The sequence below is a fragment of the Scleropages formosus genome, chromosome 25 (assembly GCF_900964775.1).
Source record: "Scleropages formosus chromosome 25, fSclFor1.1, whole genome shotgun sequence".
NCBI lineage: Eukaryota > Metazoa > Chordata > Actinopteri > Osteoglossiformes > Osteoglossidae > Scleropages > Scleropages formosus.
In genome coordinates this window covers 17,332,357-17,357,730 of record NC_041830.1, presented here as the reverse complement: position 1 = coordinate 17,357,730, position 25,374 = coordinate 17,332,357, and the positions used below count along the sequence as shown (strand labels likewise).

At 50.7% G+C, this 25,374-nt stretch overlaps 1 protein-coding gene across 1 annotated transcript; it reads right to left on the bottom strand.

Moving 5' to 3' along the window:
* Nucleotides 1-184: 184 nt before the first annotated feature.
* Nucleotides 185-6,817, bottom strand: LOC108921412 (E3 SUMO-protein ligase PIAS4-A-like). Its single transcript, XM_029249428.1, has 11 exons — nt 6,765-6,817; nt 5,281-5,662; nt 5,018-5,102; nt 4,719-4,760; nt 4,066-4,156; nt 3,822-3,950; nt 1,823-1,928; nt 1,631-1,704; nt 1,368-1,528; nt 890-1,026; nt 185-746 (listed from the first exon to the last, which is right to left on the bottom strand). Exons 1-11 carry the CDS (start codon nt 6,789-6,791, stop codon nt 454-456), a joined length of 1,527 nt encoding a protein of 508 aa, XP_029105261.1. The 5' UTR covers nt 6,792-6,817; the 3' UTR covers nt 185-453.
* Nucleotides 6,818-25,374: the final 18,557 nt, after the last annotated feature.

The window sequence follows — 25,374 nt, the reverse complement described above, 5'->3', positions numbered from 1 at the left end:
CTCCTCTCACCATGGCTACAGTAGATCAGTCCATGTAATGCCAACGTATCACAAAAGAGAGAAGAGGGAGTGACGAGGTGCTGAGTAATACAGTCGGGGAGGGGGACGTGTGGTCGTCTGATGGTTGGGGCAGGATGAGCCAGGGGGTGGGACCAGTGGCACTGGGGTAGTTTTGCTATTCTTCTTTTTTTTTTTTTCTTTTTTTTCTTTTCAGCAACAACTTGAAGCCCGATGGGCCAACAGGACATGTATGTGCATGTGGTTCAGCGCTGCTCGAAAGCAGAGGCCGAGGCAGGGGATGGGATGAGATGGGACGGGACTGGGCGGGGTGGTGCAGTGCACAGGAACCCACAGCTGTTCCTTCCCACTCCTGGCCCCACACGCAAATCAGAAGCCTCCCACACCCCCACCTGCACCCCACCTCGCCGCCTTCCAGTCCGTGGGTTCCAGCAGTCAATACGCAGTGACCAGGTCCTTGTCGTAGCCATATCGGCCCTTCTTAGGAGGGGGGCTGTCCTGGCTGTCCTCTGTGTCTTCGCTGTCTCCCGCCCCGCCGCCACCGTCTTCCTCCTCAGAGGACGAGTCCAGAGTAAGGTCCACCACAGCACCGCCACCGGCTCCGCCCCCACCCCCGCTCGATGTTGGTGCTGTCCCAGGGCCTGAGCTCCCTGAAGGCGGCGCGCCAGGCTTCCCAGGCTGGCTGAAGCTGCTGTGTGCTGGGGAGTGCCCGTTGGCCTCTGGGGAGCCTTGGTGGGAAGTGCAACACTCAGTAAGTGTTGGCTTTACTAACCGAACACATAGGCTAAACACTGCAATAAGATATCAGTATCCCTGGCAAGAGCTTCACTCGCAGACACACAACTTCCACGCAAATACCAGCACTTCTTACATATGTCCAGTAGGGGACACTCCGGCGTACTGCTGCGCTCCTTCTCCTTCTCATCCCGGATTGGTCTCCAGGAGCCATCAGCCAGGTATTCAATCTCCTCCACGTCCTCTGTCTCCTTGAGGATTTCAGACAGCAGCCTGGAGAAACAGGACAACCTCGGTAAGAATGGCCATCTGTCCTCTCCAGTTCCAGTGCTCCAATGAGCCACACCCCTGTGGGCGCTTTAGCCAATCAATAACATCAGTGGAGGGAAAAACATGAAAAACTGTGCAGTCCATCATCTAGAAATGACTCCTTCCAGTTCCTCTAACCCAAGTGTACAGAAAGAGGACGTCCTCAGTTCAGTTAAATGAGAAATAATAAGGCAAAAAAAAAAAAAAAAAATCAGATGAACAGCTCTGCCCTCCAGCAAAGGCCACCTGCATGTTCACCTGCCCTGCTGCCCCGCAGACATACAGGAGAGTGGAGGGTGACGTACCCGTCGATGGTCAGCAGCTCAAAGGGGGCGGGTTTGTCGCACACCGGGCACGTCCAGGTGGGCTTCTTCTCGTTCATCTGCAGGAAGAAGACTGCGTCGAAGCACTGCAGGTGGGCGCAGGTGAGCACGCGGCAGGGTACGCCCAGGCGCATCTTCACCAGCTGTGATGGGGGGGGGGGGGGGGGGGGACGACTCATGTCAGTGTCTTCAACCCACTCCACGGTCAGGGCAGAAGTGAATGAGAGCGAGGGAGGGATATTCACCGGGCAGATGAGGGACACTCGAAGGCCCGTGGTAGCTATCTCGCTCTCTGGGTCGAAACGCAGCTTGTCCTGGACTGGAGAGAACCGGAGATGAACCATCACGCCAATATCGAAGAAAATATATATACATGTCCTCAGAAAGGGAGAGGCTAAGAGGAAGGAGGTCGCAGGGGCAGGATAAGCAATACTCACTGCGCTCCCGGCAGCGATCGGCACTCTCCACAGAGCAGTGTTTCAACTGGTTGAAGAGCTCAGCTGACGTGAAGACGCGGACCAGGTAGAGGGCCACACAGTACCGCTGTGTGGGTGGAGACAGTCACATTATCTTCTGTATTTACCATCATTAAGTCATTCTGAAAACCAACCCCGGCGAGAAGTAGCGGACAAAAATATCTGTGTCCAGAGGGGTGAGAGACGGCGCGAGTTCAGGAGACGTTTTGGGAGAGCCTCATCCAGCATGGAAGGGGCAGTTTCCCCGGGGGGAGGGGCAGGCAGGTTCAGACAGAACCATAGTGTGAGCTCGACAGGGCCACACACACTTTACTGAAAGCAGTCGTACGAGACCAGCACTACTTTCCCACAAAGTGTGAGTCGCTTTCCATCCTTTCCACATCAAGCGTGTATCTGTATGCAGAACGTGCACAACAGCATGTTGCTCCCAAAACCTGTGCCTTTAAGATAGCGAACGGTGCTCGCGTTACCCGGTCCTGTCGACCGGCACCGGCTCTGGATAGCACAATCTCCAATGAGATAAATGTGCTTTAATGAGAAGCAGGCAGTCAATTTCGTGGATTAATGTCATTTTTATTGTCTAAAAGGCCGGTCTTCCACCATCAGGCCATTCCAGCTTTCACAGGATGCAGTGGTACGAGTCGGGAACGCCTTGGCAGGACAAACGCGCATGCCTCCCCTCTCGTCTCTCTCCATTTGCTTCCTAGCTGCTGAACCCCTCCCCACACTCAACGAGGGTCTCAGATCAATCTCTTTCAGAGCTACTCCTCTCCCAATAGCTCCATAAATTTGCATAACTCCCCCGCGCACCTCTGTCATCCTATTGTATTTCCTGTCCAGCTCAGAGCTGTTGGAAGAAACGTCTGTGGAACTCTATTGAGTGCTTTGTCTGTTTCTGATGCGCTTTTGTTTACTCCGAGTTGCATGTCCCATCACAAAGAAGTGCCTGATAAACAAATAAATGCAAATGAGAATGACTAAATGAAGGGGATTCCAGCACTGATGGGAAGAGGGAAGAAAAATGAATGTTCATTTCTGCTCAAGTTATTTTCATTACCACAACCAGTTATGTCAGTTATTCAGTAAAGCTTCATGCTTCTCACAGCTAGAAAAAAGTAAAAATCCTCTGGATTTATTACCAGATGTTCTGATATTCTGAAAATGCATCAGTAACATCATGTGACCAGGTCTGAGCCCATCTACTACAAGGCGGACAGCAAAGCACAACCTTCTTCACATGCGAGTCAGCGTTCTGCCTCACTTTGCTGAGAAAAACGCTCTACAGAAATAAATTTCCACAAAGCTACCTGCTTCCATTTGGACAGGGTGGGATAAGAGGCCCTGCAAACAGGCCCTTCTTATCCTTTGGGAGGAACAGAAGTGCGTTTCGGCCCGACTGGTCCCTATAAAGTTCCCTTTGCGAATGTGAATGACTGTAGGGAGCCAACTGTACCGTCTCCAACACCTTAAGTCACTTTGGATGGAGGTGTCAGATAAATGAGGTGGCGCGGTGGGTTGGACCAGGTCCTGCTCTCCAGTGGGTCTGGGGTTCGAGTCCTGCTTGGGGTGCCTTGCGACGGATTGGCGTCCCGTCCTGGGTGTGTCCCCTCCCCTCCGGCCTTACGCCCCGAGTTGCCGGGTAGGCTCAGGTTCCCCGCGACCCCGTCTGGGACAAGCGGTTCAGAAAATGTGCGTATGTGTGTGTGTCAGATAAATGCTGATTACCAACCACTGTAAGTTGCTTTGTAGTGGAAAGTGTCTAAATGACTAAATGTCCAAGTGCTCAGTTATCGGGAGGCAACACAAACTCACTCCTCATAAAATGTGAATTAAGTCGTTTATTTAGCGAATTAAACTCCTCGCAGAGAGGAATTCTCATGACTGGAATGGCTGTATCTTGGGGGAAACACCCAGGAAACATACAAATTGCACTCAGGTAAGACGGAGAATCAACAGATACCTTCCCGAAGTTGCCCCAGGTGACCGTGATGCGGTTTGGGGTGGTGGAGAGATTCAACCATGGGGTAATGTTGACAGGGCGACAAGGCCGTCGGGGCTCCACGCCCGGCTTGTTGGAGGGGTAGTAACCCTGTGGTGTTAAAACACACAGAAATTAAATGTACGCATATGGGCCGCACTGCTAAAGTATTCCAAGCCGAACCAGGGAAAGGGCAACGGAACAGGGCTTTGTTCTCATCACCTACCGGTACATGACAGTAGGACTGGTTCACCTTCACAGCAATGTTGGGGGGGTACTGATCTTCTTGAACACCCACTGTATCTGCATAACAGATTCTGATGGGGTGGGGGAAGAGGAGAGAGAGAGAGAAAAAAAAAAAAAAAAAAAAAAAAAAAAAAAAAAAATCGCACTGTACATTAGAAAAAATATTTCCTGGACCTTATCACAGCTTTTGTGTAAAAAACTTCACGCATCATCGACATAATATATGTAAATATTTGCATAAGGAAATAACTTTTGAATTGCAACAGGCAGGTGGATCACAGCAATTTAAACAAAAAAAAAAAGAAAATCTAAAATTTACTTCCAGTTTTGGCACAGCAGCTCTGCACCACAGCAACGGCTCACAGTAAAACTCCGCACAATAGATTCATTGTTACGCTGTAAACTACGATTTACTCAGAGGTTTTTCTCCTCGGCACCGAGATCACAGCCCAACAGCAATGGCAGATGTCTCGATTCCGAGTGCTTGACACGGACGCCGCGCCCTTGGTTTTCCTTGCTCACAACTCCGTAAATAAATGTCGCTGTGGCACATTTCCGCACCCGGGCCAATCTTTCGCACGTGTTCACACACCCATAAACATGGCTGCATCGCAAAGCAGAAGCGATGCCTACCTGAGCACCACCTGAATCGACTTCATGCCCGGGCGCAGTTCTCTGGACAAAGAAAAAAAAGAAAGACAGTTGACTCTGAAGTGCCAGTGATTGTCATGGCAATACACGGAAAAAAAAACATCCTGACCCGTCACCTATCCTCACTCATCCCACACAGACAAGTCTCCCCTTGCACAAACGACACCCTCCAAAATCTAAATTCCTTCCTCTCGGGCTCCCTCGCCAAAACACACGTTGCACTCAACCTCCCGTCTGCGTTTTCGCGGCCCGCCGAGGGCAGGTCGGCACCCGAGGATTACCTGCAGCTCCGGAGCTGGTCCGCCTGGCTGGGCGTCAGCTCCAACGAGCATGGACTGTCCTGCAGCTTCTCGCTGTTCTGGGCGACTGCGTCGAGGACGAAGAGGAGCAGCACAAGAGTGGGAGTCGTGGTCAAAGGGGTCAGACACACACCCAGCACCGCCTTTCACACCACGGCCCAGAGAACACGCACACATAACTGAACACACAATCGGTGGCACCGAACGTGACACCTCACACCTAAACGTGCGGTGCCACTGCTTACTCAGCTCTGTAGGGGGCATCAGTGTTTCCAGGGTCTGGTAGAAGGGCAGAGAGGCCAGCTTGACTTCGGGCACCGAGCTGGACGTCGGCTTGGGCAGCCCGTTGAGGTAGTCTGTTCCGTGCAGGCCGGGGGCGGGCGGGGAGCTGTGGGTGGGGTAGGCCGGCGGGATGGCGTCCGGGCGTCGCTGCGCCGCCCAGCTGGCGGCTTTGGGGAAACGCGACTCGTAAAGCTGGCGGATGGTCTTGAGCAGCTCCGGGCTGTACTCGGTCTGCACGAGGCGCAGCGCCCGGCCCACCAGGTCCTGCTTCAACCCGCTCCGGCTGCGGCCCATCGAGGTGAGCAGCGTCTGCAGGTCCAGCACCCGGAAACTCTTCACCATGTTCTGTGAGGGTGGGGGAGAAAAGAGGGATTGGGATGGCACTGGCACGTGTGCACACACTCTCACAAACACACCAGAATTCAGTACACATTACATTAAATGTATTCATTTGTCAGACATTTTTCTCCAAAGCAACTTCCAATGAACTCCACGTAGTGTTATGAGCCCACACACCTTATTCACCGTGGTGACTTACACTGCTAGATACACTACTTACACTGGGTCACTCATCCGTACGTCAGTGGAACACACAAAGTCTCTCTGTCACTCACACTATGGGGGAACCTGAACAGCATGTCTTTAGAGTGTGGGAGGAAACCAGAGCACCCGGAGGAAACCCACGCAGACACGGGCAGAACGTGCAAACTCCACACAGACTGAGCGGGGATCGAACCCACGTCCTCTCGCACCACCCAGGGGCTGTGAGACAGCTGCGCTACTCGCTGTGTCACCGGTTCTCCCACACATGCAGCACCGAGAGTGTGACACTTGGGCAGAGCAGCTCAACACAACCAGAACAGCAGGTGCTGAACGACGGGAGCTGCATGGATCATGTGAGGGCTGAGCACCAAGTCCAAGATGAACATCATCATGCTCATGGCCATCATCATCATGATACTACAACTGCTCCTGTCTCCAGACACGCCGAGGCGCACGGGGGTCCCCTCCTGCTGTCAACCTGGGGATGCAGGTAGCCCCCCCCCCCACTCTCTCACGCACGCACACACACAGAGAGAGAGAGAGAGAGAGAGAGAGAGAGAGAGAGAGGGCAGGGTTCAAAGGCCAGGAAGCCTCGTGGGGCCATACCCCCCTGGAGCCTTGCTGGACAAAGCCTTTATTTAGCCCTCATCATTCATTGCTCGCCCAGCCACTCGCATGATCTGCTGCTACCCCCACAGTCACTGTGTGTTAGGGTTAGCATTAGCTTAGCATTAGCTAGCCCGCCGCTCCTCTCCTGACAGCAACAATGACGTGCTTCCCAGACCCCGGACCCCAGGGCAAACCCAACCCCAGCCCGGTGCGCTCCGCTGCTCGACCACCGTGCGGCCGCCCGCACCCCGAGGCCCCTTGCCCGTACGCCCGGCCGAACGGGGACTCAACTTACCATCGCCTCCACCAGTTCGGCCGCCATCTTCACGCAGCAGCCCCGCGAGAGCCAAGGACGCAAGAACCGCAGCGAGGGCCAATGAGAGGCAGCGGGGCCACGTGCGGGTGCCCCGGGCCAGCCAATCGGCCAGGGCCCATGTCACATGCCCAGTGGAATATACTAAAAGTGGGCGGGGCGCTGCGTTTTAAAGAGACAGCGCGCCTCAAAAATCGTTACCACTACGAGGCAGGCTTTCTCTGAGGCAATAGGCCGCGGCCCCCAGGAGAAAACCTGCGTCCGCTGTAAGCCAGATGCTGCCTTGCTGAGTTTGATAATCGCCAGCAAAATTGTAATTGCTCAATGAAAACTGTTTGGAGACCGAGCACTCACTGATATTGCGGGTCTGTCTTGGCGGAGAAAGCGTGCGCCCGAACAACTCCGATCCGTGCGGCAGTATCCATCCCGGAGCTTCTGTCCGACCAGAGGAGGTTGCGGAACGGAGCGTCGACTTTTTGTCTGACAAAACATCATTAACATCAAGATAACTTTAATTTCATATTTGTTCAAGTGCTTATTTTATTCTCTGCTTCAAAGATGACAACGTTGGGATCTTCTTTAGAATTTGAAAGAATAATCGTTGCAGCCTCCCTGACCATAAAGCAACATTCCCAGAATTACATGCCAGGTTTTACATATGACATTCCTTTGTACGGTGCGCTTTCATTATTATTTTAAGGCGAATCGTTTTACAAAACCGTTTTCAAAAATAACTTGCTGGCAATGCATTTATGCGAAAAAAAATCGCAATTTTGACAGTACAAAACGACCAGCACTTACTGAGATTGCAAAACTATTTTTTTCCTGTTTAACATCAAATTAATTGCATAATTATTTATAAAAACACATTCCTTTGCTTGTCTGAGTGCTTAATTTTCAGCTATAGCCTAATGTTAATTTAAAAAAATTAATATGAATTTTCTGTATTCCACATAAGCAATGAAAAGGCTTGTGTGCAGAATCACAGTATACAGCATAAATTTTTTTAGCTAACTGATCGAAGGGTTCGAAATAACAGAACTGAGTGCATGTTAAAGAAGAGGGCGACAGACATATTAAGGTTTGCTTTCATTTTTATGGCGTTATGAAAAGTAGGGGTTATGTGTCAAACAGTCCATTTGATGACTGTTTCTCACTGCGCCCGGCACACCTGGCCGACTGTGCGAGGAAATCCCTGTCGACAGGTGTCCCGTGCCCAGACGTCCCTGGTGTCCCACACGAGAGAGCGTCGGCCGCATACCCTGACGCGGCGCCATGTGGGACCCGGGCCCCTTCCACCATCCTCTGCACCTGAGTACACCCGAGCGGTAGCGAGATGCTCACCTGTGGCCCTGTTCTGTCGTCATCAACCTTTTTCTGCTTCCTCACCAATGCAAGCTGGCACCACCACCCCAGTGCTTTTTATACACCCCCACTGCACCTGATCCCCTGTAGTCAGTGAACAGCGACCGTGGAACAATGTCCCCCAGAGACCTGCGGTGTGGGAGCGGCCGGCCTGCGAACGCTCTGCTGTCCGGATTCGCCGTGTCTGATCCCTGGTGAAGACTCGGGATTGCGATGAGTTCCTGTAACCCGCCAAGCTACACCGTCCCCTAACTGCAGTGCCACCTCACCCACCATGTGTCACAAAGAGGTGCGTTCTGGGATATTGAAAGCAGTGCGAGGACGGGAGTGGCGGACAGTGTTGATGCAGCACTGAACATGATGCTCGCCATCAGGAGGCTCGTCGTACCTGCAGAAACGCGACCCGTCTGTCGGGAAGCGTGACGCCGCTTCCAGCTGTGTGCTGGTCCCGTGTGGTGACGCTGAGACTGGAGAGCAGCCCCGTGTCACGGCGGTGTGACCAGAGTCGTACAGGCGCATGGGGCTGTTGTGGACCTTCTGCTCCTCTTTGACCGCACTGCAAGGAGAGCCGGCTCTACTGGCGATGGCAAAAAAGTTCAGAGATGCAAACACACACACACACACGCTGCGAACCAGAGCCTAACCTGGCAACACAGGGCGCAAGGCTGGAGGGGGGGGACACACCCAGGGCAGGACACCAGTCCATCACAAGGCACCCCAAGCGGGACTCGAACCCCAGACCCACCCGGGAGCGGGACCTGGCCAAACTCTCTGCGCCACCGCACCCCCCCGAAATGCAAACATTTCTTCCTTTTAATAATTAGATATTAAAATTCTTTATGGCACATAATTCACATTTACTATAATTCAAGAGTACACATAATTGCAGCATATTGTACGTCCATCACAGAGAAAAGAGAAGGATGACCATGATCAAGCTCTTTTCAAAACATTATCAATAATACATGAATAAAAGAGTGAAATTGATAAAACTGTGATTTGCATGTTGACCTCTGACCTTTCGCTACCCCCACACCCCCCCGCCAGTTGATTGATTTCCATCGAGATCCAGCGCTCGGTATTCGGAGGGGGTCCGAGTGCGGAGTCACGTTCAAAACAAGTAGAACGCATGAGTATCCTGTGTCTTTCATTGGGCCTTTATGTTACCTCACATCGTCACGGTTTTACTGTGTCACTGTGATTAGATCACTTCTGACCTTGAAATCTTTATAATATATGGTATTTTCTTTAAAAAAAAAAACCCATAAAGGAACAGAATTTGGCTGGTTGAATGTTGAAGGTGCAGTACCCAGTATGGCCATCAGATGGCATGGTCTCACAGGACATTTCACAGGAATCGAGACCCCTGGAGACCCCCGACGGCCTCCTGGGAGGTGAACGCTAGAGTTCAGGTGCAGGGGTACGATTCGGAGAAGAGCCGTGGGGAAGGTGACACAGGTCGGCGTCAGTGAGCTCACAGCGCCGCCCGCTCACCACCCGCTCGCTCCTCGGAGACCTGGAGGGACCTGCAATGGCGGCGACTCGGGACACACAGGAAATGAGGGAGAAGGACTAAAAGAAAGACAGGTTTGGTACAGCAGTAACAACAGTGATGTTACTAAAGAGGCCTTGTGGCCTGTGTGCTGTTTGTCCTGGGCTTCTGGGCTCTTTTCCACCGGACCAGGCACCCTTTGTCTCGCACTCTCTTGTCCAAAATGTCTCACGTCTCTCCAGCCACGTGGACCCCGTGCCCTGATCCACTAGGGGGCGCCGAAGTCCAACAATGCAGGACGGACCGCGGGGAAAGGTTATCGCAGAGTCCATTCACCTTGCCAGCTTGCCGCCACTCACCACAGCGGGGTTGCCATGGTTACGACTCTCTGACCAGCACAACCATGATCCCCGTTGACCCCGGTTTGTGACCTTTCACCTATAGGGTGCAGCTAGGGCCAGGGGTCAGTGGTGACCAGAGGGTGGAGAGAGCACTTCTCCGATTGGTTCCAGAAGGTCCCTGCCGCCTCTTCAACTACGTGGTTAAAGCACCGACCAGGTATCCTTGCAGATGTGGCGTAAAACTCACCACGCAGCTCAGCAACACGTCACACGGCGGAACTGCTCACGGAAATCCCGCGAACAAACGCGTGACGGCAGCTCGCGGCGGAACCAACGGAGCGCGTGACTTCTGGCAGATGACGACCCAGGAAAGAGCCGCGGACAGATGCGAGGAACCGGACAGCAGGGCCGCGGCCGCCGCCGTTCCGCCTCTCGTTTTGCCCGCACACGTGTGTGAAGTTCACAGTCACGTTTACTGCCGGAACCTGAGAACAAACACGGCCACAGGTGGGGATGCTGACGATGACGATGGTGTCGGCCTCGCCTGCCGTCCCATCGCTGACTGCGGGGGGCGCCGTTCCCGGGAGAGATTACGGACTCAGACACAAGAACTCGCTGCCCCAGAAAGGATGCCCCCCCCCCCGACAGGTGGGTGTCGCAGTATCACGGCCTTCCGGCAGCGCGCCCGCTCTGAACGTACGGACCGCAGAGGGTCCTGACCCCACCCCAGACCGCACATCCTTCGGGTCGGTGAGGTTCGCGATGCTCTGCGGAAACGCACTCATCACGTTCTTAAACAAAGAAGCGAGACAAGCACACGCCGTCTGTGCTCGGCGCTCTTTTGGATCCGAACCGAACAAGCTGTGCCGGTACAGGAGGGGTGTGTGTCGCGCAAGTGTGTTCCACCGCAGGGTGTTTCTCACACACCAAATATCCCTGTGGCGAGCGCTCCGCTCGCAGCAACTACCCCGGAATCGGGAGGTCATGAGTGTCCAGTGTGATACGGCACGGCGAAGCAGTTCGGAGCCAAGTAGGGAAAACCGTCAGATGAGAGTGCGGCCAAGGACACGTACCGTGGTAAAAAAGACGTGAGAAACGAGTTCAACGGCAAACGCTGAACAAAGGGCAACAAAACACTTCCTGCTGGAGACAGACGGTAAACGTGGTACTGTCCTCCTGGGGTCAAGTAACACAGCTGTAGGAACCAGAGGTGGTGTTCTGTACTCGCGCCACTATTCTGTGACCTTCTCCTCTGACCTCTGACCTCTGGCTGTCGATCCACTGACATGAGCGAGGAGACGCGTCCCCAGCCTTGTCCTTTTCTTCTGTCCTTAGGGCTGCGAAACAGGACATTTAGTCAACTCCTCTGAGTCTGAGCTGCACAGGGACATGGCGGAGAGGCACTGGAGGAAGTCGCTGCCTTCACAGGTGACAGCAAACAAGGCCCTGGGGAGCCGCACGAGCCTTCAGTCGATGCTCACTTATCCGCTCGTCCTCAAGAGACCCCCCAGTGGAGGCAGATGACCCTCGTCCCATCTACCTTTACCTTTCGTCGCTTATCAGACCCTTCTCTCGAGTGACACACAGCTCAAAGTAAACAAAGTGTATCATCGGCAACAGACGACGAGCTTCAGACACACACACAGGACCATGGACACACAGCTTTTGTGTGAGACACCATCACGTTGCTGGTTCATATCCCTCCGGTGGCGCCTATAGAAGTGATGTTCAAATAGTAAATACATAGATAATTACAGAAGATGGTCTTGATGGGAGGGATTCAGCAGCTCTGAGGGGCAGAGGGATCTCAGCTGACTCTACCTATGGAAGTTAGAATCAAATAGCAAATAGACAGATAATCATAGCAGATGATGTTGGACTCGGTGATGGAGTTGTCAGGAGATCAGGAGAGACATGACCCAAAGAAATGGGTTCGAGATACTTCTCTAATGTGGAGGGATTCAGCAGCTCTGAGGGACACGGGGAGCTCATTCCACGAATGTGGCCAATGCACCAGCCTGCCCCATTGATGGCAGCAGAAAAGGCACTTGGGGAGTTTTTTACCTTCATGGCATGAGACCTGTTATGAGGACAGTGGGAGGCGATCAAACCATCAGCCAACGGACGGCCAGCAGCCAGTGCAGCGAAATGATGAGCACAGTTCTCCTTGCTCAGAGCAGCAGCGCCACCGTAAGACGGTAACACATACATGCCGCCAGGCACTCGAACCCAAAGCCCTTTGGCTATATGCCAAGTGCACCAGTCAGTGCCCCAGCGACCCTCACAGCAGGATCCTTCACTTGACTGAATTAGCAGCTCGGTGTCGTCCACTTACTCCTCGGCTCATATCCCCGCCCGGACACTCGGCTTTTTAACACAGTTGCCATAGAAATGACCTGAACTCTATCTTCACCACGACCTTTGACCCCGACACGTGTGGCTTGAGTTTGCATTTGAAAGGCTGACCTCAGTTCTCTTTCTGAGTCTCAGAAGAGTGAATGAGATCGGGGCTCCCAACCCCCAACCGCACACACAAATGGAAGGAGCAGAGGAATCATGCTTCATTTATGAAATTAGTGCCTCAACAGGAACCGTTACTAACTCAAACTGCTTTGGGAAAACGTGCAGCTGTGTCGATATCCTGACGAGTCCAAGAGCACTGAGCTCCTCCTCATCGGGCCACTTGGTGGTTCCACCCACAAGGGTCCAAAGAAGTCTTTAGGTTCTCAGTTTTGGCCCCGATGTGGTGGAATGAGCTCCCTGTGTCCCTCAGAGCTGCTGAATCCCTCCCGCATCGAAAAAGGGTTTTGAACCCCCCTCTTTGAGAGCCACTTCTCTCCTGCTCTGCTGACAGATCCATCAATGAGTCCAACACCATCTGCTATGATTATCTATGTATTTGCTATTTGAACATCACTTCTATAGGAGTTACTGAAGGGATGCGAACCAGCAACCTGCTGGTGTCACACTTACAAGCTGTGTGTCCATAGTCCCGTGTGTGTGTCTAAAGCTCTTTGTCCGTTGTTGACGATACACTTTGTTTACTCCGAGCTGTACGACGCTCTGGAGAAAAGGGTCTCGTAAATAAATAAACGTAAATGACCCACAGCGAGCAGGGGGTGCGGTGGCGCAGTGGGTTGGACCGCATTCCTGCTCTCCCGTGGGTCTGGGGTTCGAGTCCCGCTTGGGGTGCCTTGCGACGGACTGGCGTCCCGTCCTGGGTGTGTCCCCTCTCCCTCTGGCCTTACGCCCTGTGTTACCGGGTAGGCTCCGGTTCCCTGTGACCCCATAGGGGACAAGCGGTTCTGAAAATGTGTGTGTGTGTGTGTGTGTGTGTGTGTGTGTGTGTGTGTGTGTGTGTGTGTGTGTGTGTGAGTGACCCACAGCGTTCAGCTGTCCATTGCAGAGGAGCTGACAGCATCACCGCTGGCCACGCCCCACCTGAGGTTCACGTGTCGCTGTTCAGGCTGCCCTTTCCGGTTTCGCTCTGCGCCGACCCTTTGTCTTCACCCGTCAAGCCGCGGGGAGCCCATTCCCAGACCATTTACTCCGCCGCCTTCATTCACATCTCATCACTCTGGACACTTTAAGCATCTCCGATAGCGGTTAACGATTCCCACGTTCTTTCCCACACATCTGAAGGTTTCCCACCGAGCTGAGCGCTCCACGTGAGAAACGGGCTCCGAGGCGCCCCTGCGAGCCAAAACCCTCCTTTCTCCAGAAACTTCTCATGAATACCAGAACCGTGCAGCGGCAGCATCTCGGCACCTTTGTGGTCCGGGCGTGTCCATGTCAATAAACAGAGGGGGACTGTAAACGAGTGCCTGTGTGTTACCATGGTTACAACCGGAGCAGGTGCCCTCGTGGTTAGACCCGCTGCTTTGCAATCAGAGAACCTGGGTTTGAATCCCATGTCCTGCTGTAGTGCCCTCAACCTAGGCACTCATCCACAGGTAACACAGTAAAAATGATTTTGCTGTGTAAATGGGTAAACTGGTGTAAGCAGCTTAGCGCTGTAAATCGTTTTGCAGGAAAGATGTGTAAAATTAATAATAATAATAATAATAATAATAATAATAATTAAAAAAATAATATTATTATTATTATTAGTAGTAGTAGTAGTAGTATTATTATTATGAGCTGTCGTTTCGGCCAGTGTGGCGAGGTAAAAGCTGCAGGTGGACCTTGGAGGTGACCACTCAGAGAAGGTCTTCACTGTAAAATGTACCGCTGGAGATGGTGAAATGCTACATTAGAGGCTATGAAGGCCAATAATGACCGTGTGCAATAACACAAGAAAAACTTGGCTCTCCTGCAGGGGACTCCGAGATATAACAATGCTGCACAGTGTATTCTTTATTCTTCATGTAAGTAGTAACATGTAAATTCGCACCTCTCATTCAGCACCGCAGCCCAAGGGTCTGTGCTCCTTTCAGTTTGAGAGATTATTTGTCATCTTCAGAGTAAAGGATTTTTAAAAGTCAACCTGCAGCCCAGCTCTGCTCCTCCGCTCCCTCTCCACCCCCACGACTGCGATCAATAGACTATCGATCAGCTCTCTCTATCACTGGCCCACCAGACTAATCACCCTCACACCAGCTCAACACTCTCTCTCCCGCCGTTAAACACCAACTTCACACAGGAACGTGTTTCCCCAGCTTCTCCGTTGTTCTTTGTTGTTCATTGAGAGACGGGAGGATTTTCCCTCTCCTTGTTTTATCATCATCATCATCATCATCATCATCATCATCTTTTACACAGTTTTCTCCAAGGCTGCTTACACTGTGAGGTTTATATACTGAGCTACTTACTGTGCTGATTAAAAGGGTAAATTGGCATAATTTCTACTGAATCAGTGCAGGGTAAGCACCTTGACCAAGGGGATGGGGATTCGAACCCACCTTCCTCCAAATGCAAGGCAATGGCGCCGACCACTCTGCCACCTCCTGCCCCCTTTAAGTAAGATTCGTGCAGACACTACACACATTATTCATTCGTCGCCATTATTACTGTGATGAGCTCATGCGTGGTGCTTCCATGGGGATTTAACCCCCCGCAAGGTGGACAGAGGGACGGTCCAGCATACAGACAGCCTGCAGTGACCCTCTCTCCCATTGCTCACCGCCCCCATTTCCGGTTGTTCTCATGTTGTTTACGGGACTCGGAGAGCGAAGGCGCGGTGGCCGTGGCGAAGGGACAGATTTAAATATAAATCCGTCTTCCGTGAGGCGCCCCTGCCCACCAGGCGCACGCCACAGGCAAAATCAATACAAACAAGAGGAAAAACCGGTGTATGTCCCTTCATCGCTGGAGAGCCTGCAGGAAACGGGTGCAGGAGAGGGGGAGCGAGCGGTGTGCTCCTGGGAAGGTACAGAGGCGAAAGACAAGGTGGGGGGGTAGAGAGACAGAAGGGGCAGAGATGCGGGGACCCTGAACCTAAGTCTCACAGAAAACATCCACACAGGCAGGCGGATGCAGCATGGGGCAGGGTGTGGTAACCTGGGTGAAACAGGGTTTACCGGCCCAGACGGTGCGCCGACACACCAACCATCCAGGCGAGAGGTGTCATGAAGGGATGGACCTGCTCCGTTACAGCACTTCGGCACTCTGTGGCATTTAAACAATGCTCAGTTGGCAAGAAAAAAACCGAAAGTGTGCCATGGAAACACTCCCCACAACATTACTCTCCCACCACCAGTCTGTACTGTTGACACCTGGCAGGACGGGTCCAGTTTCTGAACTTGTCACCAGATTGTCACAACAACAACTGGAACTGGACAAACCAGGAACTGTTTTTCCACTCTTTAGTGGCCCGCTCTTGGTCACTGCTGTAGCCTCATCTTTTTTCTGAACTCTCAGGAGTGGAACCGACATGATCCACCGCTGCTGTAGCCCATCTACTTCAAGGTTCATCAGAATGTGCTTTCTGCTCATCTGGCCACTCTCTCTGACCTCAGTCATTAAGACCGTCTTTTCTACTATCTAAGTGCTACTGACTGGAGGTTTTTTCTTTTCTGCATCATTACTCTGTAAACTCTTGACACTGAAGTGCCTAAAAAGACCAGGGCTGTGGCTGCTTTCTGAGTTGCTGGAACCAATGCAGCAGGCACCAAAGGTCATCCCACGTTTGAAGCCACTAGGCCCACACGTCTTGTCCATTCTAACGTCTGTTACGCCAAACAGTAACCGGAGCTCCCGGCCCTGTGCTCTCGCTCCACATACCGAATTACAACCATCTCACTCACTGACTGCGAGGCGCGAACTGAATGTGCCACCGGCCGGGTGTAGTGTGTGTGGGTGTATATGAACATGGATTCATGCAGAACAACGGAAGAGTGCCTGAAAACGGTCTACGTGCAGCAGGGAGGAGCACGAGGAGCCACGTTCTCGTTCTCTGTAGCCGTTCTCTCGCCGATGGGATTCGGATTGACTCTCCTCACTCCCTCCCGCACCACCCAGCCCGTCTCTCATCGACACGCCACCGTGCGCACTCCCATCGGCTGAGAGGTGTCTGTCGATCACGCGGAGCAGTGTGTGGTTGGCGGCGGGACTCGGCGCACAGGTAGCCATTGATTTATCCGTGGGTATTAGGGGATCAATTAATCCCCATTGTGTGTGCCAGCACAGATCGAGAGCCTGATTAAGGACGGCTTGTTTCTGTGCGCTCTCGATAAGATGCTCCCAGCATCCTCTGCTGCATCGCCCCAGGTCAGCTGAACATGACCCAAACCCATACCGCAAAAGATGGATCCACTCGGGCTTTGACCTTACCGCTGTCTACTGCAGCGCTGCAGTGGTGTATCGAGGAGAAATGCGGTTAAAAAAAAAGAGTCATTCTGACTGGTGACAGTGGCCACTTGGCCTCGTTTACGGTGTGTGATCGTGGTGAGTCTCTCTGGAGGGTGAAAAAACACACCTGAACGGTACTGCAGGCAAAGCAGCAGTTTGTACAGCTCACGATGTTCTCGCTCAAGCGGAATCGAGAACCAGCACCCAAGTCCAGCAGAGAAAAGGCAGCGTGCAGTGAAGTGCAAAGCATTCTGGGAAAGTGGGGAGACACTGCCTGCCAGCTGTAGGGGCCGCAAATATATTTCTCTCCTTTTGGCCGCAGTCAGGGGCTCTGGGTGTCCTTTTAGGCAAAGTGCCAGGTAAATGGAATGATTTTCATACCCGTGATGCCGAGAGACAGAGAGACAGAGACAGAGATGTGGAAGGCAGAGATCGTGAGACACCAGGACACTGGGCTCCAGACAGGACAGAAGAACGGCGCAGATCCAGCTCTGGGGTGTTAAGTGCCGTGGGGGTGGGGGTCCAAACACCCCCTATTCAGCGTAAATAACGGGACAGGAATCTGGAACAGAAATGGTTATGGGGGAAATGTGGGCAGGCGCACCATGTAGGACAAAAGTTGACTGCGGGGAGGTGGCTGAGGGGATCGATACGGAGTCAATGCTCTCGGCACCAGGCTCGGCACGGGTGGGGGGGGGGGGGCATGGTGCAGTGTGTGCGTGCGCAGTAATAACCTGTTCAGCCAGCTGGAGGCCTAGCGCCACAGACGAGTGGGGGGGCTTTCGGTCACAGCGGAGATGGCATCCTGTCATTGCTGGGCAAATGGAGACAGGGACATTGGGGAGGGGGTGGGGGGGTGAGCTCAGAAGAACGGAATCCACACCTGGCTGCTAGAGGTTCTGCACACCTGTGAACATCCCTCACGCATACTGGGGTCACACTCGCACCCCCTCCCCAGAAACCCCACTCGAACCCTAACCCTAACCAGCCCCCCCTCCCTTCCAGATCCCTCTCTCTCTTCTTCCTGCGTCTCGTCGTCGGCTCCTGCCGGCCCTCCTCTCTCTCTCTCTCTCTCTCTCTCTCTCTCTCTCTCTCTCTCTCTGTACAATTGATCGACTACGTTTTCTCAATCCATCTCGGCCTCCGTCGCCTAGCAACCGCTGCTTCAGTGGGCGGGGAGGACAAGGGAGTTCTTTTTTCCGGCCGACTTTGTTGGGAGGGTAATGATTTGTTGGAGCGCACATTAACGTGCCTTGTATGCAAAACATTAATTAACAAATAATGACATAAATTATTACATATACAAAGGCTGCACGTGACGGCCAGACTTTACCTTGGTCTAGGGGGTAAAGTCTGGGGTAAACAGTGTTTGTAGAGAAAATGCTGTACAACCATCGGGGGCGGGACACAAACGCCACAGATACCATCGTCCCCTTATTCACCTGCTCCCGTCTGCTGCACATTCATACTGTGTATCGTTTATGGCAATAACTCGCATTTATTCGCGATGCAGCACAACTTGAGTCATATTCCATGCGCGAGAGTCTCAGTCGCTCTCCGATCGCTTCCATTTGTCCCTTTCACCCGGGATCGTTTCAGGTCCCTGTTGCGCATTTGCTGGAAAACTCATCGCTCCACATGTCCGTTCCTTGCCAGTCCATGTGACACGGGCGTTGCGCTCACCTCGAGGAAAAGTCCCGCGTCTCCCGAGGCAGAGGAGGCCCGCGAGCGCCTCCACATCGCTCTTATCGGCGCTCGGCAAAACAGCGTGTTCAGCAGTTGGCACGTCGAGATTAACGTAAGACTATCGGCGCAGTGACGGCGGACACAGCGTCTGAAATCGAAGCGAGATAACCTTCTGACTCCGGGGATTATTGCAGCACCGCGAGAGTACGCCTCCGTCTCAGTGTGTGTGTGAGTGTGTGAGCGAGAGACAGAACAAAAGAGAGAAACATATAACGGAAGACTCCCCCAGACAGGGGACCTAAGAAGAGACACTTGTCCCCTACAGCTGACACATGATACACAAGGACAGCTGGCAGTGGAGGGGTTAGAACTGCTGCCTTCGGACCCAAAGGTTGCAGGCTTGAATCTCCCCTCTCTCTGGCTGTTGTACCCTTGAACAAGGTACTTACCCTGAATTGCTCCAATCAAAAAAAAAAAAAGAAAAAAGAAATAACCCAGCTGCAGAAAAGGGCCAATAACCAAAAGTTGCTTTGGAGAAAAGTGTCAGAAAGAGGAATGAAGATCAGTCTCATAAAGGGACGTAGAAACACACCAGTTCGGTGCTCCTCTCTCCTTACCGGTACCGCCAGTGACTGTGGAGACATGTGGAAAAGGGACTCAGTGCAGTGTGTGAGCACAGAGTGGACCAGTGCGCCCAGGGGAGGGCAAAGGGACATTAAGGTGGCCTGCTGTGACCTCTGACCTCTGGGGGAGGGGGGAGCGCATAGGAGAAGGGCACGTGCGTTCTGCTGGACACCGGAAGCTGAAAGAGACACGGCAGTGGACAAGATGACAGGAAAAGGAGAAGAAGTCAAAATGCAGATGTGTTATGGTGGAGGCGCGCGCTCGGTGCCAGCGGGGCTCCTGCTGTGCGCGCGCACGGACTGCGGGTTTCAGAGCGTCGTTCGCAATAAAAATAAATCAGCTCCGTCCAATCGATCTTTTCCCTCCTCCTTCTACACGAAGCAGGAAAAAGAGAAGTAAGCGAGATGTGATTATTAATTGATTATTCATTTCGTTCACATTTACATGATGGGTAAAATTACTTTTACAGCTTATGAGAGTAAGAAGTAGGACACTGCTACCGATAAGGATAAAAAGTACAGAGATGATGATGTTGATGATGACGATTATTATTATTATTATTATTATTATTATTATTGAGTGCTCCTTAAATAATAATAATAATAATAATAAGAAGAAGAAGAAGAAGAAGAAGAAGAAGAATGTGAGAGGGGCGCGGCGGTTCCTCTGATGGGTTCAGTTCCCTCCGCGATAGAATATCGATGAGAAGATCACAAGACTGTTATTATAATACAGATTATTGTCATGAATATTATTTTATAATAAAGATGTTGCTGTTAAGTGTCACCTGTTCCTTGAAAGACCGGGAAACAGATCAATCGATGAATCAATCAATCCATCGATTAATCAATCGAACATCGTCATAAAAGCGGACGGGGACGGAAATCAAAGAGCTTTCCTGTCCTTAGTGACACTGTGACCCCCCCCCCCTCCCGCTCCTCTTCAGAAACGGACTGCATGCGTGTACAGACACCCAGGAGAAGGTCCGCTGACCACTGACCGCTGAGCGCGGGAAAGAGCTCACTGGGCGCGCGCTGTGTCTCGGGCGATCAAACACACCGCCTCGCTGCGTCATAAGAAACGTTACAGTGTCGGAGCAGAAATTCTCTCCAGCTGCGCGATCCCCGTGTGGGACTGATGTGGAGACCCGGGTCAGGGGTCCGGTTCGGTTCGGGACCCCCTGCGGTTCAGGGTTCTGGTGTCGCGTGGGCGGCGGGCGGTCGGTGTTAAAGCTAAAAACATTTCTGACCATGAATGCAGTGTAAATAATAATATTGATTTAATCAATTTAATTTAATTAATATGGAACAATAATAATAATAATAATAATAATAATAATAATAATAATAATGTGATTAAAATGCTCGTTTACTTTCCAAACAGGGATTAATTTCCTGTAAGTATTTTAAAATTAAGGAAACGAAAATTCTTGTTTTTAAAATATATTTTTAAAATTTTAAAAAATATTTTAATATTATATTTCTTAGATTTCCAGCCATTAATACATTTATAGTCGCTTTGTTCTCGCGCCTGTTATTACTGTACTGTTAGTAACTGTGAATAAGGGAGAATTTGTAAGAGCGCGTGTTCAGAGATGAACAACTGACTTATGGAAAAGCGCCGCGCCGACGAATAAGAGGAGCTCAGTGCCGCACGCGCCTCGGCTCGCGGACGCAAAACTGTAACGTTAATGTAGGAAAACAATAATAAATAAATAACACGTACGATGTCACGAGTTTGACAAACTCCACTGCTCTCGCAGGAGGCGCTTGTTCGTTGAAGTGGCTCAGCTCAGTTTTATTTTTCATTTTCATTCGTTTTTAGTGCTCGGAGCCGAGAAACAAGAAGAAGAAAATAATTTTATGAAAAGCAAAGAGGCGGAAAAATAAAAAGAAAGAAATAAACGTGTATTGATGGAAGGAATGTGTGCGCAGCGAAGGAGGAGCGACTGAAACACTTACTGAACACACTGACTCGCTGGGGTCGCTGCGCAATTAAACACGGCGCCCTGAGCAGCATCGCACTCGAGCTGCGACGACGGATTATTGATTATCGATCATATCGATCTGGAGAAGGAAAGGAAGGCGGAGCAAATAAATGTCGCAGTTTAGTGGCGCGAATATGAGCGCTGGTCGCCCCTCGCGCGCGCGCACGCACACACACACACACACACACACACACACACACACACACACACGCACACACACGCACACACACGTGCTGCGCGCGCGGACAGCGACGCGTCTGCAGTAAGAGGGAGTCGGAAAAGGATGAAACGCATCAACTGACCAGGTCCAAGATTCCCGGGTCCGTTTCTGTGCCTCCGCACGTTACGATTTACACATTATCATTAGTGTCTCATTTCAACGACATTTTCAAAATGTCAGATCATTGCGTCACATAAGTGTCTAAATTCCTCATTACTGTGGTGAAAAAGAGCACGCGCCAGTTTTTAAAACAGGTCTGTTTCACACTATTCTTCTTCTTCTTCTTCTTCTTCTTATTATTATTATTATTATTATTACTCTTATTATTATTGTTGTTGAAGAGTAAAAATAATAATAATAATTATGAATTATAATAAATCATTATTTATATTATAATATAATTTTAAAAATTATTATTTTTATTGTTATTACTCTTATTATTATTATTATTGTTATTATTATTATTATTATTTTATTGTTGTTGTTGTTGAAGAGTAATAATAATAATAATAATGGAATGATGATTGTTGTTATTATTATAATTATTATTATTTTTATTACTATTATTATTATTTTCCACATCTCCATAAATAGTATCTAATGGAGAAGTATGTTTACACTTAATATACCTGTTTAATCATACAAACAACAAACAATTATTTATTCTAAGCTGGTCATGTTACACAGGTTTCTTGCTCAGGCCTGTGGCCAGAAGAGTATTTACAGGGCATCCATATGTTCAGTCAATAAAATAATTCTTAGATTAGCAGAAAAAACTGTCTACAATTCTATGTAAAATGTGTGACCGAGATACAATTTCAAGCAATTAAGATGCAATTTTACAGCAAATCCATCAGAAGGACAGAAAACGGACGTTTTGGTGGAAACTGCGGAGAGATTTTGAAAGAGTCACGACACAGGGCTCCTGCTTGAAGAGCTCATCCTTCAGCGCTCACCCGTCCCCGAAGCGCGGGAACGCAGGGCTCGGATCGGACCTTTCGGAACCGCACGCCCGCAGCCACGCCCACGGTGACCTGCGGCATCTGTCTGCCTCCTGGCTGCTGCGAGGACTTGCTGACCACGTAACACACGAACACGAATAAGACCAGAGAACAAACCGCTCCTGCACTTTTCGGCGCCTCTGTAGTACAGTGGTGTTTAAGAGCACAGTAAAACTGCTTTTTACTGTGTCTCCCATCTCTTTCCCTGGCTATGTAAGGAAGGTCAGAGCCACACAGGAACTTGGCAACATCCGGTGTGCAGCTCACACACTCATGAGTACAGCCTGCATCATCTGTCTGTACCACACACACACACACACACACACACACACACAGTCAATAGAGCCTATAGGGCACAGCTGATTATGTCAATATATACAGTAGAATCACTTACTACAGGTCTTGCTATAGTACTATGTGCAGTTTCACAACTCTTTATATTCCACACTAACACCACAACAGATGTTTGCAAACTGTGTTTTCTGCTGTTAAAATAAATGTGAACAGTTGATTTATAAATGAAAATATTAATTTTTCCAGTGTAGTTTAACAGAGTGAAGGTAAGGTAAAGCATGACGACAACCCCCCCCCCGCAAAAGTGCTGCAAAGAATTACACGGTACAAAGTCTTTGCTGAATTTATCATTCTGCTTTTAATGTTCCTCAAAGCAACGATGCGCAGATCTGAAAAGACGCGGGAGGCAGCGGTGCAGCCACACTGATCATCTCAGGCGCAGAGGTACAGCACAAACTAAATTCATCTCATTTTCTGAAGAAACAAAGAATTTCTCACTGTGACCATCTGCATGTGAAGATCACAACTAGCTGACAATACCGTTCATTTTGTTTTGGGGGTTGGGGGGGGTCCCTGAGCTCTACCACGGTACTCTGGGAACCGGTGCGCCTCTAGGACGGTATGCGTTTCCTGCAGCTGTGTCCCCACTTCCGTTCACATCCGAGACTGTGAGGTCGTCACTGCGGCAGACGATCGATCGATCGGTTCCTGTATGAAATTGGGGCCCTGAGTGTTAACGAAACCCCCCCCCCAACCACAGACGCACACAAGGCCCACAATGGCTGAGCGGCGCAGGCCGAGGTGCTAAACGTCAGCGTGGGAAACGCACAGCGGACTCCGGGTTCGACGTGCACGGAGAAACAGTTGTTGCGTTGTTGGTCCCCCCACCCAGGAGGAAGGCAGTCCAATGAGAGGCACTGCTGGGGGTGCAGTGGCAGCGCCTCACACAGGCGGATGCAGTATCCAGCCCCCCCCCCCCCACGATTTCCTGCGGCGGCCGGATCAATGGGACGTCACTAAACACAGGTACTTAACTTGTGCCAATGGACTCTTTCAAGTAAATATACTTTAGAATACATTAACTGTGTGAACGGCAGCGCGTGTGTCTCCGGAAGCGCCTGGCCGCACGCGCGCTGGGGCGCTCAGCCTCGGGTTTGAGTGCCAGAGCGGAGCCCCGTCCCACATTTATTATTCATACTTAGCAACAAAGCATAACGTTGATGCTCAAAAAGAGACGTGAGAGATTCAAAATGAGGATCGATATGGAGGAGAGTGAATCAGTGAAGAAGGTGCACTTTAACGGTTCGATTTTCAAGGTCTCGGAGCAACATGGGCGGGGGGGGGGGCTGTGGCAGGAGGCCCACGGAACCCGAGTGGCCCACGATCCTTATGGTGGGTGACGTGGTCAGAAACCCCTGGTCCTACAGCGCTGAGGGTGGACTTGGTCCCTGGGCGTCACCTTTTCTGATGGGGAGGGGGGTGTGGGGGCCATGGCATGAGATGTGTGTCTGCCAGTTCCCCCGGAGATGGGATGCTTGAGGAAGAACTAAGGAATCGGTAATGACTAAATGATGTCAATTATTATATCTGGAAAATCCAGAGACGCTCATAAAGATCATGTTAAATCTGTGTATTTAATATGTGCATCAATATTACTGTATAATATAATTGCAACTTCAGATACGTAGTGAACTCTTACAAAGTGAATAAACAAAGAGTGAAAACATGAAAAAACTTGTGTCTCGCTCCCTTACTCACTCACTCACACACACACACACACACACACACACACACACACACACACACACACACACACACACACACACACCAGTGTTCCCTGTCACAGTTCACAACTGTGCTCCAGACCTTTACTTTACCACCTTTTACCACCTGTCCACCACGTCGCAGTTCGGGTAAAGGCGCGCCTCGGCGGCGCGCGTTCACGTGGGGGCCTCGTGCTCACGCGGGTGACGGATCTCCTCTTGAGCGCGATAATTCGCTTCCGAGGCCGCGCGCCACGCGGATCGCTGCGGGGACACGAGCACGAGCGCGCGCGCGCCGGAAGCACTTCGGCCTGCGGGGCTGGTGGAAGATCACCAGCAAGAACTGGTTAGTGCCTCGTTAAAAACTAGCTTATTATTATTATTATTATTATTATTATTATTATTATTATTATTATTATTATTATTATTATTGCGGCTCACGCCGCTTTCCATGGTAACCTGATCCACAGGCACGAGCTAACCAGCTCTTCATGATCTCATGAAATATGTTATGAAAAAAAGAAATATTGCTGAACGGAGCTGTTCAGGGCAGTAATCCGTCCGGATCAATAAGGCCCCGCAGGTACACGAGCACAATAAAAAGAGCAGATAAAAATACGCACACAAATTTAAAATACAAATTTAAATTGTTTACACACACACACACACACACACACACACACACACAAACTCTGTTCACTGTTCAAGGTGTCTTATTGTTACGTTGAAACAGGGTCTTGAACCAAACGACTAAAACCTAAATTGAACACGTATAAACAAGACCTGTTTATTTAACAAATTAATATTTGGCAGTGTGAGGGATTCTGTACGAAAACGAGATAATGGAGAGACAGTACAAAAACTGCAGCATAACTTTGTAATAACGACAAAAAAAAATTCCTGTTGTATTTTTATCATTATTGCATTGTTGTTGGTACTACTGATAATAATAATAATAATAATAATAATAATAGATCGGGTATATCACATTTATTTTTATTATTATTATTATCATTATTATTATTATTCC